We start from the raw sequence: 20,415 nt of genomic DNA on the forward strand, positions 1-20,415 counted from the left end.
AATACCATAGATAACTAATCATGGGAAGCTATGATGAAATTTTAATTGTAAAGGATATTGAAAATCCTAGGGTGACAACTCTGTTATAATAGATGTAACACTGAATTGGAAAGAGAGAAAGTGAGATTTTTACCGAGATCTGCTTGAAATCAACTCTGTATTTCTAGTAAATTATTGAACCATTCTATGCCTCAGTTCTATATCTTTGTTGAAGTTACCACTGCATTACCTTTGGTTCAATGGATTTATTAGACAATTGTCCAATAGAGTTAAATAAAGAAAAGTCACAGGTAAAGTGTTGGTTGATTGGGAAGTTTTGTGTATATTTTTTCCTATTCAGTGCTGAAAAGCTGAAGTTGGCATCAACCAACTTCAGGTTGTAGATGCATCAAGTTAAATGATTTTAAGATTTTTGAGACTATTAGTTCGGAGGTGCTGTATGAATAGAAGCAGTACTACATTTTCCTTCTCTCTACCTAATTCTGTCAGTTAGAGTATATACTTTTTGCTTGTGATATTAAAAAAGAGAGAGAATGCAGAAGCTTGGATTTTCCAATTTTTTTTTTTTGACTCGTCCTTCCTTTCTCCTCAGGTTATTTGGATAATTTCATGAGACTTCTATTCCTATGCTGCTCCCCCCCCCTTTTTTTTTTTTTTGGCTAATAATCACTAGGAATTTATATACTGATTTTTTACATGCTTCATCTCAATCAACATTTGTAGTAAGTACTATGTTTTCCATATATTACTAAGCTGAGTTTTAGGGAAATTAAACAACTTTTCCAAGAACACATAATTAGTAAACAGTAGAGCTAGATCTTGAATCACAGAGTCTGGTTTTACTTCAAGCAGGAGTGCTAGAAGGCGGCCCTGCCTAGATGCATGATCTCAGCATATAATGTGATTAAAAACCTTGAAGTGGGCGGTGGGTCTGTAATTGCTAGTGGAATTTAATCCTAGATCCTACGACCTAAAAGTAAAAAAATTCTGAGGTTACCACAAAATTCAAGAATCTATAAGTCTTTTCTAAATAACTTTAATAAAAGGAGCTTTGATAAAGTTTTTTTTAGATAACCTTAATTCTCATCAAAATGCTTTAAAGGATCTTTTAATATTCACAGAAATACAGTACATCCTAACTTAGCTAATTTAGAGGATTTATATTTTACCCACCTTATAACGTGTTGTGTACACATAACTGCTGAAGGAATTATGTAACAAAATCTACCACAAGGAATACATGAGTGGCATTTAATTCAGAAAAGTCCAAGTCATTTGTAAAACCCCATTTGTAAGAAAATTGTAGGTGGGATGATGATACTGAAAGAAGAGATTGGGATATGAAATACAAATTTATTTTTATCACAATTTTGCTAATAAGGCCAGCCATTAAAAAAAATTCAGATGATCCAATAGAAGTCTCTAAAAGAAAAAGAAATTTGTAGTTATGGAAATAATTGAATAGGATCCCATATGAAATACTTTGAAATTAATAGCTCTTGAGACCAGATAATACAATTCTTAATCAGGAATGCATGTGTAGTGGTCAGATGTCATAGTAGAATCTCAAGAAACAGAGGCATGGAAAAAAGTTTCCTGGAGATTCTGAGCCATTATCTTCATCAATACTCATTGTGCTCTTGTGAGGATTAAATGAGATAATATGTATAGGAATAATATGTATAGAAATTCTGTAATATGTATAGAAATTCTATAATATGTATAGAAATAGTAACTCTCAAGTGCTAAGGCATCAGGAGGAAAGAGGCACCCAAAAAGTCAACAATCACTTCATACTCTGAATATATGAACAGATACTTTTGAGAAGTATCTGAGAGGTATAGTTTTGTTTTGTCCAAAGAGCAAGCAAACCGTGGCCTTTATTTAGACTGAGCTTAAGTCATATCTTAGAAAACAGTTAAATTCAAGGAACCTCAACAATATGTAAATTTTTTTTTATTTTTGAGAAAGAAAAAAAAATATCCAAATCAATGAATGCTTTGGCTAAAACCCACTTGGGAACAAAGATGTTCTTTAGTGCCAGATTCCCATCTTATTTTATTCTATGGCTAAAATCCCAAGAATTACAGAGAAGAAACAGGGCCAGATTAGGTTTTCTATTAAAATAAGAGGCCCCGAGTGATGAATGGAAACTTGGAACAGATTTTAATGCTAGCAGAAATTAGCTTAAATACAAACTTAGGAATTTCTGGCGTGTATTGAATCTCAAATAGGATATTGGTATTAATTTTAGTGAATTAGAAACATGGCTTAACCTAAGCAGTTGTTCTCATTCCAGAGAGCTCAATTTCTTGCTGGATTGGCCTGGACACTTGATGCTTCCTTGTCTTGAGTCATTGATAAAATATGGAATGGGATAAGACCAGTGGGGGATTGCTGTATGACTCAGAATTAACCTTCGGAAGCATTAATAACACTAACATTAATTAACACTCTTTGGTACTGTTATTCAAACAGTTATGAAATCACTTAATTCTATTGTGCAGCCTTTCTTAATTTCGTCTGCAAGGATATAGTGGGAGATTTTGTTTAGTTGTCTCCTTGAACTTCAGATAGAATGTGCCTATAGCATTTCCATTATCAAAGATTCTAGCAACTGAATATCTAAAATGCCAATGAGAAATATTTTTTTTAAGTCCATGTGGTTGGTTTGATGTTATCAGTTTTTAGTTAAGCCAGTATAGTCTCTGGTATGAATGCCTTCATTTCTAAATGCTCATAAACAATCGCTTTATTGATATTAGAGTTTGAAGGAATTTATATCAAGCTCAATGGCACTTTTTTAAAAATAGGAAATTTGGTTCCCTGGTTACATCTGTAAGTGCTTCCATTACCCTGGAAGATCATTTATCTAGTTAAAGACATTTGACTTACTACTGGCCCTGATCTTGAAGTTTAAGTTCTGCTTAAACATTTGCTTCAATGCAAAATAAAGAATTTGGGTGAGATAGTTTGTAAATATCTTTCGACCTTTAACATTATGATTTTTGTTAGGCTTTCTCCAATGAGAATACTGATCGAGAAGTGGAACCACAAAATAATTGGAACAGTTTGATTTTATCTGTCAGTATTACACTGTCTGCCCAAATCCTTTGGCCTACTCTCTCCTTAATGTTACTCATCCAAAGATAGTTTGAGTATCTTTGCTTATTGTAAGCAATTTTCAGATGCCTCAGTTAAGAATCAACAGTGTATTATATTTGTTTCTCAAAACTAAACATATAGAGATCTTTCCCTAAAAGTTAATGCGTTCTCTCTGGAGGGAAGGGAATGTGAAAAAAAAAATACCTGTAATGTTATATGAAAAATCTTTTTATCTCTCCATCTACTGGATGCTATACCTGTAAAGAAGGCTGTAAACACGTTGAAAAGTATTTTACTTCTGGAGATGCATAAATATCAGAAGTCCTGTTCCTTTATAACAATGTGAAATTGTTTAACGTCTTTGGACTGCACTAAACATTGGGATGTTCATGGTCTCTGTTTTTAAATTTTATATATATATATATATATATATATATATACACATACATATACATATATATATATATATGCTCAGTTTGTGAAACAACACAAATATACATCTTAAAAATGAAAATTAGGGGCGCCTGGGTGGCGCAGTCGGTTAAGCGTCCGACTTCAGCCAGGTCACGATCTCACGGTCCGTGAGTTCGAGCCCCGCGTCGGGCTCTGGGCTGATGGCTCAGAGCCTGGAGCCTGTTTCCGATTCTGTGTCTCCCTCTCTCTCTGCCCCTCCCCCGTTCATGCTCTGTCTCTCTCTGTCCCAAAAATAAATAAAAAACGTTGAAAAAAAAATTAAAAAAAAAAATGAAAATTAGATCCTTCCTGGGGCACCTGTGTGACTCAGTGGGCTAAGCATCCAACTCTCGATTTTGGCTCAGGTCATGATCTCATGGTTTGTGAGATTGAGCCCTGCATTTGGCTCTGCACTGATAGTGTGGAGCCTACTTGGGATTCTCTCTCCTCTGTCTTTGCTCCTAACCAACTCCTCCCTCTCTCTCTCTCAAAATAAATAAATAAATAAACTTAAGAAATTATTTTTAAAAATTAGATCCTTCCTGATTTGGCAGATATTCTTTTTTTAATTTTTTTTTAATGTTTATTTGTTTTTGAGAGAGAGACAGAGCGTGAGTGGCAGAAGAGCAGAGAGAGAGCGAGATACAGGATCCAAAGCAGGATCCAGGCTCTGAGCTGTCAGCAGAGCCCGACGCAGGGCTCGAACCCATGAACTGTGAGATCATGACCTGAGCCGAAGTCAGACGCTGAAGAGACTGAGCCACCCAGACACCCTGGCAGATACTCTTATCATGGCCAGCCCAAAGCCTGATCAAACTAATGGATTATGTCCCCTTGACCTATGGCCAGAAGATCCAGATGGTTTGGTTCTAATCATTTCAAAGTAAAATTATTTGTAATGATGCAATAATAAAGGGAAAATTTATGTGAATTAGGAGAGTTCACTGAGTGCCAATATTTTTCTTAATAGGCCTAATTCAGTTGTGTTGTGATTGGTTTTGCTCTTGTGCCCAATGACCTCACGATAGATGTATTTTACAAATGCAATTAAGGGATACAATTGAGGAATACTGTTTAAAAGTTATTATCTACCAAGGGGATACACAAAACCATGCTACTATGGCACTTCTCTCATCATGTCACTTTTCTTGTTGGTTATATAAGCAGCAAATACCTGTACTTTATAAGTTATAATTACAATACAAAGTAGAAAAAGCAATAACATAATACTTTTGGGCAGAGCCTTTTTTAAAGTCCAGCAACTTTATTAGTGGGATTCAGTTCTCCAGGTTTGAAATACTTGTATTTCAAATATTAAAGGAAGAAATCTATAGTAAGGTCATTTCAGACTCTTGAGCCCTCTCTCCATTAGAAATGGTCTGTTCATATACAACAAAGAGGACAAGCCTGAATTGTAGCAACTCTTGAATTTGCTAAAAAAGGATCTGAAGAAAATTACACAATCATCATTTATTGTGAGTTTATAAGGTCTCCCACACTGTGAAGAATACACAGAAATAGAAGGCATGGCTTCTACTTGCAGGTTGCTTATAATTCAGGTAAAGAAATGCTACTAAAGCTTTTGGATGAATTAAAGAATGACACATGTCAGCATTCAGAAATATGTGGTAGACTGTGAAAGGGGGGAAAGGCCATTGTGATTAGAATAGACAATGTTTTATGGATTAGGTGAGTTTTAAGATGGATTTTTGGAACGTATATAAGACTTAGGGGGAGAAAAAAGAAGAAGCTATTTCTATCTGAGAGAATTGCACAAGTTGTAAATTTAATTCTGTTCAAAAAACATTAATTAAGTGCCTCTGTGCCAAGCACTATACTGGGTGCTGAAGATTACAGCATGCTTAGGAACTCTTTTGTACCCTGTTGCTAAAGTATCTTCACGTATCCTAAAAAGGTGAATCTCTCTCTTGTGAGGAAGTAAATCCCGTGGAGGAATTCTCATGACAGAAGTCCCTTTTCCTTGGTGATATAAAATGGGAGTGGTTTTTGTTTTCAAAATACAGGATAATCTCTAGAAGTAATTGGAAAGCTTAACTTTGGAGCTCACTCAGCTTCATCACTGACTTCCTATCTGGCGTAGTTTCAGATGCTCACCTGTGTTTGATACCTAAAGGGCTATATATAGACTGTCAACTAAGGTATTATTTGATAATAAATTGTTGCATTTTAGTAATAATAATAATAGTTATACTTGTCAGTCACTATGCAAATTGCTTTATATATATCATCCCATATAATCATAACTACCTATGAGTTTTACTTAATATTGTGTCTTCCCTGATTAAAATGAGTGAACTGAAGCTTGGGTTTCAGTGCATGTCCATGGCCACACAGTCATTGGCAAGGGTGTGAATGACTCCAAACTCTGTGTTCCTAAACATTGTGTTATTCTGCTTTTAATAGGGGTTCTTAAAGTTCCAAGGAAAGGAGTGTATAGTGAGAGAAGGAGTGGTCAAGGCATTAATATTCATATTTCTAGACAGGACACTTGCCAGCAATGTAAGCAATCTCATTCCACCAAGTAGGAAGGTTGGCAATTTTTAAAAGGTTGGCAAGCCAAGTTTTAAAAGGTTGGCAAGGGGCGCCTGGGTGGCGCAGTCGGTTAAGCGTCCGACTTCAGCCAGGTCACGATCTCGTGGTCCGTGAGTTCGAGCCCCGCGTCGGGCTCTGGGCTGATGGCTCAGAGCCTGGAGCCTGTTTCTGATTCTGTGTCTCCCTCTCTCTCTGCCCCTCCCCCGTTCATGCTCTGTCTCTCTCTGTCCCAAAAATAAATAAACGTTGAAAAAAAAAATTTAAAAGGTTGGCAAGAGGCTAAGTACAATAGTGTATGGAACAAAATTATTGTAATATCACAGTACAGTCAATGGGGTGCCTGGGTGGCTTAGTTGGTTGAACAGCAGACTCTTGATTTAGGCTCAGGTTATGATCTCACAGTTCATGAGATAGAGCCCCGTGTCTGGCTCCATGCTGACAGCGTAGAACCTGCTTGGGATTCTCTCTCTCTTCTCTTCTCTCTGCCCCTCCCCCATTCACATGCACACTGTCTCTCAAAATAAATAAATAAACTTTAAAAAATATATAGTACAATCTCTTTAGTACAATGTCTTTGAAAAGGTGTCTGATTTGTGTTGGTTTTCTGTTTGCCTTCCCAATCAGTGAGGGAGTAAATACTAGTTGAAGCTTATGATCCTGACACATCAAAATGGACAACCTGGCAGGTGTCCTTGCTGAAAGATGACAAAATTGCTAAAAGGCAAGCCCCGTTTTTTTGTGTTTTTTTTTCTCTAGAGATGTGACACTTGGGGGCTTTCATTAAAAACTTCACCAAGCCTTTGTCATTTTAATCTCTTCCTTAAGTGCCTTTGATCTTTTTAGGGGCACAGATCCATGCATGGTCAATACCCAGTGGCCAGGTTTCTGAGCTCTGGGCAAAGGTGGCAGTGACTGTCAGGGCCTGGGAGGAGATGAGAGAAGAAAAGGTCACTCCTCCTGACAACTTATAACTTGACTCCACTTAGAAGCCATTTATTTTCAGAAATAAGTAATGGGTGAAGACATAGGCCAGGCCTACAACTCATGCACTTGAGAGTTTAAGGCTTTCTGAGATCAAATTACCACAGCAAACAGAGATAGGATTATTGTAGGGACATTTGGGGAGGAAGCAGACAGAGAGGGAGAAGTGAGAGACCTAAGAAAGGAGACAGGAATAGAATGTGATGGAAATTACTTCCCACTCTGCACCCTTGAGGGAACAAAGAGGACAAATAAGAAGCAGCAGTGATAGGAGGAGTCTGGGAGCATCTCTGGAATAAAATTGGTTAGGTTATGGAGTGTTGTCAGCAAGTTCACTTAGTGGGTGGAAGGGAGGGATGTGCTAGTCCAGGCCTTTGAAATCTGGCAGGATCGTTGCCTTGGGCCCTTCACCTATGCCCTCAAGGCAGGAAGAATACCAACTGTCAGGTCTCATTCTGGCGTTGTTCCAGCTCAGGGCTAGAAAATGACCCACAGAGGAAAATCTAGGAGTGAGAAGGTGCTAGGAGATGAGAAAGGGAAAGGACTTTTTAGTGAGTGTTTTTTGCATGTGGGACAATGGATTTTTCTTTTTGAGATTCTTTTTTAAAATGTTTATTTTGAAAGAGAGAGTATGTGCACATGCGCACCCATGGAGGAGGGGCAGAGAGGGCTGGGAGAGAGAATCCTAAGTAGGCTCCTTGCTCAGCACTGAGCCCAATGCTCGGATGCTTACCCGACTGAGCCAACGAAGCACCCCAACAATGGATTTTAAATTTCTGTGGAAGAGATGAGAGGGCCTGGGAAGAGTGGATATCTGGAACAGAGAAGCAGAGGCAGTGACACAGCATGGAGCTGCTTCCTCTGATCCATTTGCCTTTTTGTTCACTGGAGAGAAAATCGGTCGTCTTTTTGCTATCTCTGTAGCAATACAAGATTGAGTCTTAGGGGAAAGGAGCCCCAGAGGTGTAAAGGAGCCTCATATTTATGGAAGGTGAGCTGCAGCCATCGAAACTGCTGGCTGTTGTTAAGACAAATGCCAGCCTCCCACATTTTGCCTAATAACAGCAGATTTTTCACTGCAAAGCATTAATGGCATCCGAATTCCAGCCGGGCTTGGGAGATGAAGAGTAACGCTCTTGACGTAATGGTTTTGCAGGCTCTTGAAGACATTGTCATCTATTAAAGAAATATTTTAAACCACTCATGAAGGAACAAAGAAAATTTCTTGGATGATAAATGAAAAAAGATTTGGAGTAAAATGAGGAAAAGCTTGAGAGAAGAATTTCTTTAAAATTTTACCATATTTCCCCACTATGATCAAAAGAGGTCAAATAAGAGCTTAGCCTGTAGCTTCGTGGAGCCAATTTTTAAAAGAGAATTTTAAAACTTAAAATACTGGTTATTTGCCAAGATACACACTTGAAAAGCAAGCGCTACTTGGCTCCTAGCAGAACTGAGTATTGAGATCCCAGGATGTTTTTGGCTTGCTCCGCAGAAGAGGACAGCATTTGTCCTCCCCCTCCCTTTGCCCCAGGAGTTGAACACTTTCTGTTCTATTTAGGAGTATTCTAGGGAAAATTTGGGGGGCAGGTAAATAATCTCCATCATCAGCAACCCCAGAGCGCCTCCCTTGCGTTCGTTTCTTTTGACTGTGGGGCCGCCGCCCAGGTGCCCATACTTAGCTAAGGTCCTGAGTTTATTTTCCTGAATTGCGGTTGGAAATCTTTTCCTGGGAAGGTCGGATAGCCCAGGTCCTAGAGACACAACTGTCTGTCCTAGAATAATATCCTTACAAGACCCGTTAAACAGCCGAGGTACCGTGGAGACTGGCTGAACCGGGGGATGGGGGCAGGGAGAAAGGGAGTGGCCGTGTTCCCGCGGTCTGCCGGGATCCCGCGTGTCCAGGGTGAAGGAGCCGGGGCTAGAGTGGCTGGGGCGACCGATCACTCGCGGTTGCCGTCTGCCACCTCGGTGCGGAATCGGAGCCGGACTTGCTGAGCACTCCTCCCCCTCCCGTTCTGCTTCCTTTTCCCTCCCCCCTGGAGCGGCGGCGGCGGCGGCAGCGGCAGGCAAGCAGGCAGGCTTGCAGCGAAGCCAGGCGGAGCGACTCCCAGGCGAGCGGAGGAGCTGGGATATGGGGAGTCAGCGGGGGCGGCGGGGCCAGGAGCCCTCCGGAGGGCCTACGAGAGGAGCGGCCCCCGGCGTTTGCTAGCGCGTGAGCGGTGGGGGAGCGGGCGCAGGGCAGCACGAGCGGAGGCGGAGGCGGGGCCCGGGCGTGGAGCGCGGCTGGGAAAGCTGCTGCCTCCGGCCCTGCCCGGCTACCTCCGCCGCGGCCGGTGGCTATGGAGCTGGAGGGCACCAGACCTGGGGCGACAGAGCATCTACGACTCCGGCCGCCCATGTCCTGGCTGCTGCTGCTGCCTCTCCTGCTGCTACTGCTGCTGCCGGGCCCAGCGGCCTCCCAGCTACGATACTCGGTGCCGGAGGAACAGGCACCCGGCGCTCTTGTGGGCAACGTGGCTAACGCGCTGGGGCTGGAGCTGCGGCGTTTGGGGCCGGGCTGCCTGCGCATCAACCATCTGGGTGCGCCGAGTCCGCGCTACCTGGAGCTGGACCTGACAAGTGGAGCGCTCTTCGTCAACGAGCGCATTGACCGGGAGGCGCTGTGTGAGCAGCGGCCTCGCTGCCTGCTCAGCTTGGAAGTGCTGGCGCACAGCCCCGTGGCGGTGAGTGCCGTAGAGGTGGAGGTACTGGACATCAACGACAATTCGCCGCGCTTCCCGCGGCCGGATTACCAGCTTCAGGTAAGCGAATCGGTGGCTCCTGGAGCGCGCTTTCACATTGAGAGCGCGCAGGACCCCGACGTGGGCGCCAACTCGGTGCAGACTTACGAGCTCAGCCCCAGCGAGCACTTCGAGCTGGACCTTAAACCCCTGCAGGAGAACAGTAAGGTGCTGGAGCTGGTGCTGCGGAAGGGCCTGGACCGCGAGCAGGCAGTCTTGCACCACCTGGTTCTCACAGCGGTGGACGGAGGCAGCCCAGCCCGCTCGGGCACGGCACAGATCTCTGTGCGTGTCCTGGACACTAACGACAATTCTCCCACCTTCGACCAGAACACTTACCGTGTCCAGCTTCGGGAGGACGCTCCTCCGGGCACATTGGTGGTGAAGCTGAATGCCTCGGACCCGGATGAGGGCTCCAATGGCGAGCTCAGGTACTCATTGAGCAGCTACACGTCGGACCGGGAGAGGCAGCTCTTCAGCATCGATGCCAGCACTGGGGAAGTGCGGGTAAGTGGAGCACTGGATTATGAGGAGGCCTCTTCCTACCAGATCTATGTGCAGGCTACTGATCAGGGTCCAGTGCCCATGGTGGGTCACTGCAAGGTGCTGGTGGACATCGTGGATGTGAATGATAATGCACCAGAGGTGGTACTCACGGACCTGTACAGCCCAGTGCCTGAGGATGCTGCATTGAATACTGTTGTGGCCCTTCTCAGTGTCAATGACCAAGACTCAGGCCCCAACCGGAAAGTGAGCCTGGGCCTGGAGGCCTCACTCCCTTTCCGGCTGAATGGCTTTGGAAACTCCTACACACTGGTGGTGAATGGTCCGCTGGACAGGGAGCGGGTAGCTGCCTACAACATCACAGTGACAGCCACTGATGGGGGAGTGCCACAGCTCACATCCCAGCGGACACTGCAGGTTGAGATCTCTGACATCAATGACAACCCACCAAGCTTCCTAAAGGACTCCTACAACATCTACATCCAGGAGAACAATTTGCCGGGGGTGTTGCTCTGCACTGTGCAAGCCACAGACCCAGATGAAAAGGAGAATGCAGAGGTGACCTACTCCCTCCTGGAGAAGGAGGTTCAAGGGCTGCCAGTCACCTCCTATGTCTCCGTTAACAGTGCCAGTGGCAGCCTTTATGCTGTCAACTCCTTTGACTATGAGAAGTTTCGGGAGTTCTTTGTGACTGTGGAGGCCCAGGACAAGGGGAGTCCACCGCTGAGCAGCACTGTGACCGCCAATGTGTATGTGGTGGACATGAATGACCATGCCCCTCACATCCTATACCCTACCTCAACTAATTCGTCAGCAGCCATTGAGATGGTGCCTCGAACTGCCCCTGCTGGCTATCTGGTCACCAAAGTCATAGCCATGGACTCAGACTCTGGGCAAAATGCTTGGCTCTTTTACCACATGGCTCAGACTTCTGACTTGGACCTCTTTAAAGTAGAGCTACACACAGGAGAAATTAGGACTACCAGGAAGATGGGAGATGAGAGTGGAACCACTTTCAACCTGACCGTGGTGGTTCGAGACAATGGAGAGCCATCACTGTCAGCCTCTGTGGCCATTACAGTAGCTGTGGTGGATAGGGTTTCCAAAATCCTCCCTGATACTCAGAGACACGTGAAGGGTCCTCGGACATACTCTGAAATTACACTTTATCTAATAATAGCATTAAGCACAGTGTCTTTTATATTTCTTTTGACAATCATTGTTTTGAGCATCATCAAGTGCTACCACTATACTGCATATGGAACCGCGTGCTGTGGGGGCTTCTGTGGAGTGAGGGAGCGGTGCCCTGCTGAACTAAACAAACAGGCCAATAACAATATTGATGCCAGGTTACCGCACGGCCTCAAAGTGCAGCCTCACTTCATTGAAGTGCGAGGGAACGGCTCCCTCACCAAGACCTACTGCTACAAGGCCTGTCTGACAGCAGGCTCAGGGAGTGACACTTTCATGTTTTATAACACAGGGGCACAGACAGGACTGGGGCCTGGGGGAGCCCAGGCGACAGCGAGTGACAGCAGGCACCTCACAGGCCAAAGTGGGCAGAGTGCCGGGAACCTGATCATTCTCAAAAATGATGCCATTCCTCAAAACGAGGTGAGATAGCAGTCAAGGGGTTCTTCCACAGTCGTGCATTTTCACACACACCCTCCCTTCACCAATATCGTGCGCTCTACTGAGTTATTAACATTGACAGGAGTTATCTGGTAAACTGAGGATACTTAGTACCTGTGACTTGATATTAATCTGCTCTGTTTCTCCTCTAGAAAAATAGTATCAGAATTGCTTTACTTTATTTTCTTTTTGGATATAGGAGGCCTTAACCATAACATTGTTAGAGAAATAAGAATTAGTCTTAAATGTTTCATGCTAAAACACAGCTCTGCAGAGGTATGGAACAGGCTTGAGAATAAGATGATGCCATAGTGGGTAATATTTTGAGATTCAGGGACAAATGGCCTCTGCTGTATCATCTATAGGGAAAGTTCTCTTTTGAAATGCTACAGGAGTGTTGGTTTTTAAAAAGCTCTGAGACCCTAGGGGTTGTGGTGGTCACCTCTGCATGCTGTCCTTGTTTATATCTTGAAAATTATCCAGTTAATATTTCCAGTAATTACACTGAACTAATGTGGTAGGACCTTCTGGAAATTCATGTCAGAGGTGACAAAGCCCTAGACTGTGGATTTCACCCTGAAGCCAAAGTTTGCTTCTTTGGCTGTTTGATGCGGTAATTCTTCTGTAGGTGCTGTCAGAGGAGATGAAGGATGGTGGGGCAAAGAGACCAAGGACCAATTTGTCTGGTTGGGCCAAGGAGATATTAGAACAAGTGGATTAGGGATGTGGGGATGTGGTGAATACCAGGACAAGCTGGAACTGGAGAGAAAGAGAAGGAGAAAAGGACTTTTCCATTAGTTACCTTTCTGGTATAACGGGTGTTCATCATAAGGTGATTTCCCTGCATTAGATTAAATGTAGTCTGTAATCTTCTGATTTCCTGTTGGCAATTTGTAAAGTTTTAATGATATGTGAAGTAGCCTCTCAAGCCCTTTATGTCTTTAAGTTAAATGACAATACTTCCAACAATACTCCAACGTGTTCCAAAGCACATGTTCATTTTCTGAATCTAACTTTTAGTTTGTGATAGCTAGAAAAGCCTTGTAAAGTGGATGGCTTGCTGTGCATGAAGGACAGGAGTTAGTAAATACATTGGTTTTAAGTAAGCATAAGGCCAGCTTGCTCATTATTATGAAGACTGCGTATAAATTATTGGACAGTGCATGAATGTGCCGATGTGTTTGTGTAGTGTGTCGCCATATGCAAACTTGAAAACAGTGGTTTGCTTTGTGATACTTTAAAGTTGTATTTCAGGGGCCCCTGGGTAGCACAGTCAGTTAAATGTCCAACTCTTAGCCCTGCATTGGACTCCATGCTGGCCGTGGAACCTACTTTAAAAAAAAATTGTGGGGCGCCTGGGTGGCTCAGTCGGTTGAGCGCCGACTTCGGCTCAGGTCACGATCTCGCTGTCCGTGAGTTCGAGCCCCGCATCGGGCCCCTGTGCTGACAGCTCAGAGCCCGGAGCCTGTTTCTGATTCTGTGTCTCCCTCTCTCTGACCCTCCCCCGTTCATGCTCTGTCTCTCTCTGTCTCAAAAATAAATAAACGTTAAAAAAAATTTAAAAAAAAATTGTATTTCAGAAGCCAAATTTTTGTTTCATCAATAGTGATGACCTGTTATCTTCCCAAACAACTACTTTGTAGCGAGGACTTTTAGAGGTACTATAAAAGGCATTAATAATTGTCCCTCCTATATTTTTGTGATGTATTTTCATTGACATTTTGCTGTCTTTTTATTAATGTCCCTAGTTTCACATCCTAATTCATGCTAATCTTGAGGAAAGTAATGCTTAAATACAGAAAAAAAAAAAAAAGATGGATTGAGAGAATTTCCCATGTACCTTGAGATGTATCAGAAAAGCCTGATAAATTTTAGTTGATACATAGCAGCCACATGAAGCAGAAGGCAGATTAAGAAATACAAGGGGACACAATCAAGGCGTTTCTAGAATTCTTTAGATCATAGCTTTTGGAAGCATGTAAAAAGGCCTAGCTTTAAGTAAGGATGCTGTAGACCTTTGCTTAACAAATTCTTGTGAAGTCCTTTTGGGCCTGGGTGGGCTGCAGATGGTGAAGAGGCTGGGAGAGCAGGCCAGACAAGCTTGCCACCAACTGGGAGCTGGAAGCTCCCAAAGGACACTCTACCATCGTTCTCCTGGCTCAGAGCTTGGGGCAGTTTGACACATGAACTATTTCTGTCTTACACTGACCTGTGTGTTAATGCATGTTTTGGTACACAAATCTTTAATTGAGGAAGAAAATTATGTCAGAAAAGTGTTTGCTCTTGTGGGATTTTTCCAGGAGAATGTGTGATTTGAATAAAAGCAAATTTCTGCCAGCCACTTTCAGGAATCCAGTAGAGAGCCCTAAGATCTATAGCTCCTGACATTATTACAGTTAAGAGGAGAGAGAGAGTCAGGTCAGCATGGCAAAATGGGAACAAAATCAGTCAACTCTGAAAGTCATGACCGCTAGATCAACCTGTTAAATTCCCATGTTAGGCTTTCTCTTTTCCCTACCCAGTTACTGCAGATGGCATAAGAGTCCTGAGGTGCACTTCATGCCGTGTGCCTATGTTAAATGAGATGAAGATTAGATTATAAAGGATGAGTAAGGGAGTTTGCACTCATTGACCACTATGCTATATAAAAATGTTCTGCTTTGCAGCATATGGGTGGTTTCATTCCCTGTAAGTCATATATGAAAGAAACATTTACCAGCATCTAACATATGAGGCAATAAGCTCAGAGAAGTTAAGTAAGACACAATCATTCTGCTTGTCTATTTTAAGTCCGGTCAGTCTGATTCCAAAGACTGTGTTGTTTGAAATAGTACAAGTAGACAGAAATCCCAACGTGTATACTTCTTTTCATATGTGATAACTTGGGCATTTCAGCCAGCATTGGTTCACCTAGTGGTGTAAGTTAACTTACTTTTAGAGATTAACTGCTTTTAGAGAAAGAGCAATTCCTTGAGTAAAAGTAGGTCACAAATGGGAGGATCAATGAATAAAAATGTTACTACCAAGCTGATTTATTTTTATATGTTTATCTGTTTTACTTTGGCATAGCCTGTTAAGATCTTTTATCTCTGTTCTTTTTCTGATTTCTCTTTTGTTGCTTATTAAACAACATTTAATACCAGACTCTAATCTTTTGACAGATTTCACCCCCCAGTGAGTTTATAGGATGAGTCACTTGTGCAGTGAAGTTTTTGAAGTAACTGTTTGGCAATGGGGCAGAATTTCTCTTTGGAGATTTCTGAAAACTCGATATTGAATGTGGTTGGCACCCCTTTCAGAATCTCCAAGAAAAGGAAACCAAATCTTAAGGTAGATTTTGTGCGTCTGTGGTCCTGTGACTGCTAATGAATCACTCTGAGTGCTCTGGACAGACTTGTCCAGCTGTGCTTCCATGGGACCAGGTGGCTCAAGGTGTGGAAATCACAAAAGACTAGCAGAAATAAGATAAGTTTGCTTTCATTTATTTTCAAACAATTTGGAGTCATCAAATCTTGAGTATTTCTGCCACTGTGTATGCACATTCACCCTCATTCCAGATGCAGTGATCTGAAAAAGTTAACTCTTCTTTTAGTGGCTCCTAATTTATCTCCCCTAGGACTGACTTTTCTATCTGGTGACTGTGTCCTGTTTCAGAATTTACACTTAGTGCAAAGTGACATGGTGTTATATTTATAAAAAGAGTATGGTGGTCAGAATAGGTAGAGAAATTCTATTTGTGAACTTCCATTCCAGTGTTGCATCCTCTTGTGGTCACTTTTGAGTGGGTGGGCTGTTTTGTCTTGCCATTTCCATACCGGTTATAGGACTGTTCTTCTGAGAAAAAGTTTATTTTCTTTCATCTGATAATATAATAATTGCTTCAGATTACCTCCTTCCTCCCTTTTTCTGCAGATCTGCTGAGCCAGATGGAATTATGGCTGAGCTCTTCTCGGTCTCTTTATCTTGCACATATTCTGACTGATGAAGAAATCTATTTATTGTAGCTTGAATGTCATTGGCCTACCCTTTCCTCTGACCCAGGAGTGAGCTGTCACATGGGCATCTGGTCTACCTCCAAACACTCTGCAGGGACACAGCCTGGCATATTATAAATCGTCTATTGGCATGCTGTCTGCTTGACAGAATAGCAGAGTCGGTTCTGGATACTTGCCTTGGTTTTCCACCAATTTTTGCTCTCAATGAGAGGTTAGGATGATGTCAGTTTTCAAATATTTGAGGAAAACTTGCCATCACCAAGCCCAGTGGTTTAGATGGATTTAATGGAGATTTACAGGTGTCTTTGAATGTGACTTTTGTTAGGAATTTACCTAGCTCAATTTTTCTGTGCATATTAAGTATAAATGTAAATTTAGTTTATCCATATGATAATTTTTTAGCATTATAATCTATAATCATGATTTCAAAAAATCAAAGGGCAAGAGGATTCCTTAGCAGCATTTTAAATCTGCTCACCTAAAAATTAAAATTTTTTTCTTTCAGGAATTTGAACTTGACCTGCAAAGAAATATCTGACATTGCAAAAGTGAAGAAACTTTAGTTCCTTGGCACATAAACAACATGAGTTCCTTTCTGGCCTTGCAGGGTCAGAACTCTGGGCTCCAGGGAGGTGAAACTGTGAGAGAGAGGGTAACTGCTGTGCTGGCAGGCTGTGTGTCCAGAATTAAGCAAACCTAGCATTTTCTGTTGTACTGAAACCCATTCGGTATATTTTAATATTGTGTTTATTTTACTTTCCTGCTTCATGGATTAGGGATTGCAAATGACTTCAGAAGAAAGTATTTCCCTTAGAATCCACATATTTACCATCTTTTCAACTTGATTTACTAGAAGACTAATATATAACAGTGATTATTTTAAATGTTATACTTCTTTTTGCCTTAATGACCAATAGTTTATATATTCATTTGCTATTGCTTTGTAAGAAATTACCACAAATTACTGGTTAAAAATAACTCTCAGTTATTGTCTCACAGTCCTGCAGGATGTGAGTGGGTTCTCTGCTCTGGTTTTCACAAGGCTGAAATCCATATGGCAGCTGGGCTGAGTTCTCTTCTGTGGGCTTTGGAAAAGAATATGCTTTTAAGTTCATACAGGCTGTTGGCAGAATTAGTTCTTTTTAAAAAAAAATTTAATGTTTATTTATTTTTTGAAAGAGAGAGAGAGAGCAAGCTGGGGAGGGGGCAGAGAAAGGAGAGAGAAATTCCTAACAGGCTCTGCACCGATGGTGCAGAGCCCCACATGGGGCTCAGACTCTCCAACCGTGAGATCGTGACCTGAGCTGAAACCAAAACCAAAAGTTGGATGCTTAACCGACTGAACCACCCAGGCGCCCCCAGAAGTTAGCTCTTTCTGGACTACTTACATACTGTTAGCTGGAGGTCACTTTCAGCTCCTAGGGGTTGTGCTCAGGCCCTTGCCCCATCATTGCCTCCATCTTTAGAGCTAACAGGGGAGAATCTTCTCTCACATGGAATCTGTCTCCAATTTATGTCTTCAAATCTCTCCAATTTATGTCTCTGATCTCTAGACCCAGATTTAAGGAGCTCACATGATTAGGTCAGTCCCGCCCGGATCGTTTTCGTGTCTTTTTTTTTTTTTAATGTTTATTTATTTTTGTTAGAGAGAGACAGTGTGAGTGGGGAAGGGACAGAGAGAGAGGGAGACACAGAATCCAAAGCAGGCTCCAGGCTCTGAGCTGTCAGCACAGATCCCTACATGGGGCTCGAACTCACAAACCTCAAGATCATAACCTGAGCCAAAGTCAGACGCTAATTGACTGAGCCACCCAGGTGCCCCATGGTTTCCTTGTCTTAAAGCCAAGTGTGTCATACGACATAACCTAATCAGAGTGAGAGCCATCATATTTATTCTTGGAAATTATGCAGGGCATGTACACCACAGTGTGAGGATCTTAGGAGGGCATTTTAGAATTCTGCCTATCATAGTTTATATCAGTGTTGACACACTATCACTGAAAAAAATATGCAATGGATACATCCTTAATAGAGTCCTAATAGAAAGGAAAAGGAGATGCTACTTATAGTTTCATGTCTCAGAGGGCCATTTACTGATAGCTTCAACATAGATTTCCATGACAGAGTGTCATTTCCGGAGTGGTCTAATGATTTTTTTTTTTTTTTTGAAGGAGACAGGGTATTTTAAACCTAGTTTGTTTTAAATTTTTCTTGAAAAGGTGATTCATCCTTCTGTAGCTCAAATATTCTATGGTATAAATATTACAATAACATGGTAATAATATCATTACAGGATAAATTAAATCTTTGCTACAATTTTGATAGAATCTTAGGTGGGTTCCTGTTCTTCATTGATGCTATATCACCCATATGGACTACCTAATTCATTTTTTCCACATCTGGAATTTTGTGGCCATTAGTGTCCTGAAGGACTAAGCTTTGAAACGACAGACATACTGGGGCTTTTCACCAATAGAAAATAAGCATAGTTCTGGAATGTATCATCCAAGTGTTAGGGAACTAAACAATCACAGTTAGTTCAGATCCTCACTATATGTCTCCAGTATGTCAGAGATATCAGAAGTCAACCTTTAAACTTGAGTTTTTCCAACTTTAATCAAGTTTGGTTGAAACCCATGTGCATTTATCACTTTAAATTATGTATCATTTAAAAGTAAATCAATATCTGTGAAACTCAGAAGTAAAAGAAAAAATTAAAGTACAGTTGGCCCTTGAACAACACGAGGATTAGGGGTGCCAGACCCATGCAGACTTGAAAATCTGATTATAATTTTGGCTCCCTTAAAACTTAACTACTAATAGCCAGCTGTTGCCCAGAAGACTTACTGAGAATGTAAACAGTTGGTTATCATATATTTTGTATGTTATATGTATTATATACTGTATTCTTTAAAAAAAATCTTTTATTATATTTTATTTTATTTTTTGCAAGAGAGAGAGAGAAAGAGACAGCAAGCTGGGGAGGAGCAAGAGAGAGGGAGAGAGAAATCCCAAGCAGGGCCCTGACGTGGGGCTCAAACTCACAAACTGGGAGATCATGACCTGAGCCAAAACCAAGACTCCCATACTTAACTGACTGAACCACCCTATATACTTTATTCTTAAAATAAAATAAGAATAGCCTTAGAGGAAAGAAAATGTTATTAAGAAAATCATAAATAGAACGCCTGGATGTCTCAGTCAGTTAAGTGTCTGACTTCAGTTCAGGTCATAATCTCCTGATTCATGAGTTCAAGCCCCACGTCAGGCTCTGTGCTGACAGCTCAAAGCCTGGAGCCTGCTTCAGATTCTGTGTCTCCCTTTCTCTCTGCCCCCCTCCCCACTCAGACTCTCTGTTTCTCTCTCAAAATATATAAATAAACATTTAAAAAAAGAAAATCATAAGGAAGAGAACATACATTTACAGTACTGTATGGTATTTATTGAAAAAAATCCACATATAAGTGGACCTGTGCAGTTCAAACCTCTGTGGTTCAAGGGTCAACTATATACATGTCATTCTGTGTAAATTAATTTAAAACACGAACTTTGGTTTAGGGAGACCTAAATGTAACGATCAACAAATCCACCATATCAGGCAAGTAATTTAATCTCTCTAAAGCTCAGATTTCTTATTTCTATACATTTAAATACATTAATATTATCCTTGCATGATCATAAATTTGTTCAGAAACATTTTAAAAACCTACCAAATACCTGAACACTGCTCAGCTCGGAGGACATAGCTATGTATTATGAATATCTGAGCATATTCATATGTTTTATGGACAAAACAGATATATCCCTTTTATAGAATTTATGGTCAAAAAAAGTGTTAAGATAAATGCAATAATATGTTTAAAGTGCTTATCTCATTGCCTAATATTGTGTGGATCCTTAAAACATTCTGTATTCTTCCTTACCTTTTCCCTGCCTGATCTTACTACCCTAAGTGATCTCATATCTATGATTCTGGCAAATGAATCTGAGAGGCACCTTGTTGTTGATGGACTATCATAGAAAATAGCAGCATGACAAACTGTCGTTGAGGAAGTGACTCAGTGAACTGAGTTCCATGGTCAGTCCCACTAGAATTGTGCCTCTCAGCAAAATGAGGCTGGTGCTCTCAATCCAAAGATCAAGTGGCAGCAGTTTTCATCATGAATGTTATCCAATCGTGAAAAAAAAAATTGGCAACATTTACTTAACAGGTGTCCAAGTCTTTACTGAAGAAAGGTTCTCACAGTTGATACTAGTTCTGCTGATGGTAAGGGAAGAGATGATGGTGATTTGATTAATACAAATAGTTCAGTCATATTTCCAGGTTTACAAAATGATTTGCAAATGGTTTCTTTTGGTTCCCTCCAACACAACTAGTAGAAAATGGGAAACCCTTTCATTTCTTCTGT

General features: G+C 41.6%; 1 protein-coding gene across 3 annotated transcripts in view; it reads left to right on the plus strand.

Moving 5' to 3' along the window:
* Positions 1-20,415, plus strand: part of LOC115516865 (protocadherin alpha-C2) — a 130,891-nt gene that overhangs the window by 73,373 nt on the left and 37,103 nt on the right. For 2 of the 3 annotated variants that reach the window (XM_030319976.1, XM_030319967.1), the window contains exon 1: positions 9,363-11,993. The exons of the other annotated variant lie outside the window; for it this stretch is intronic. In XM_030319976.1, coding sequence (XP_030175836.1) covers positions 9,435-11,993 — 2,559 coding nt within the window. In that variant the 5' untranslated portion in view covers positions 9,363-9,434. Of the gene's footprint in view, positions 1-9,362; positions 11,994-20,415 lie in introns of those variants that run through there. 3 annotated transcript variants of the gene reach the window in all.

Source organism: Lynx canadensis, chromosome A1, assembly GCF_007474595.2.
Source record: "Lynx canadensis isolate LIC74 chromosome A1, mLynCan4.pri.v2, whole genome shotgun sequence".
Classification (NCBI taxonomy): Eukaryota; Metazoa; Chordata; class Mammalia; order Carnivora; family Felidae; genus Lynx; species Lynx canadensis.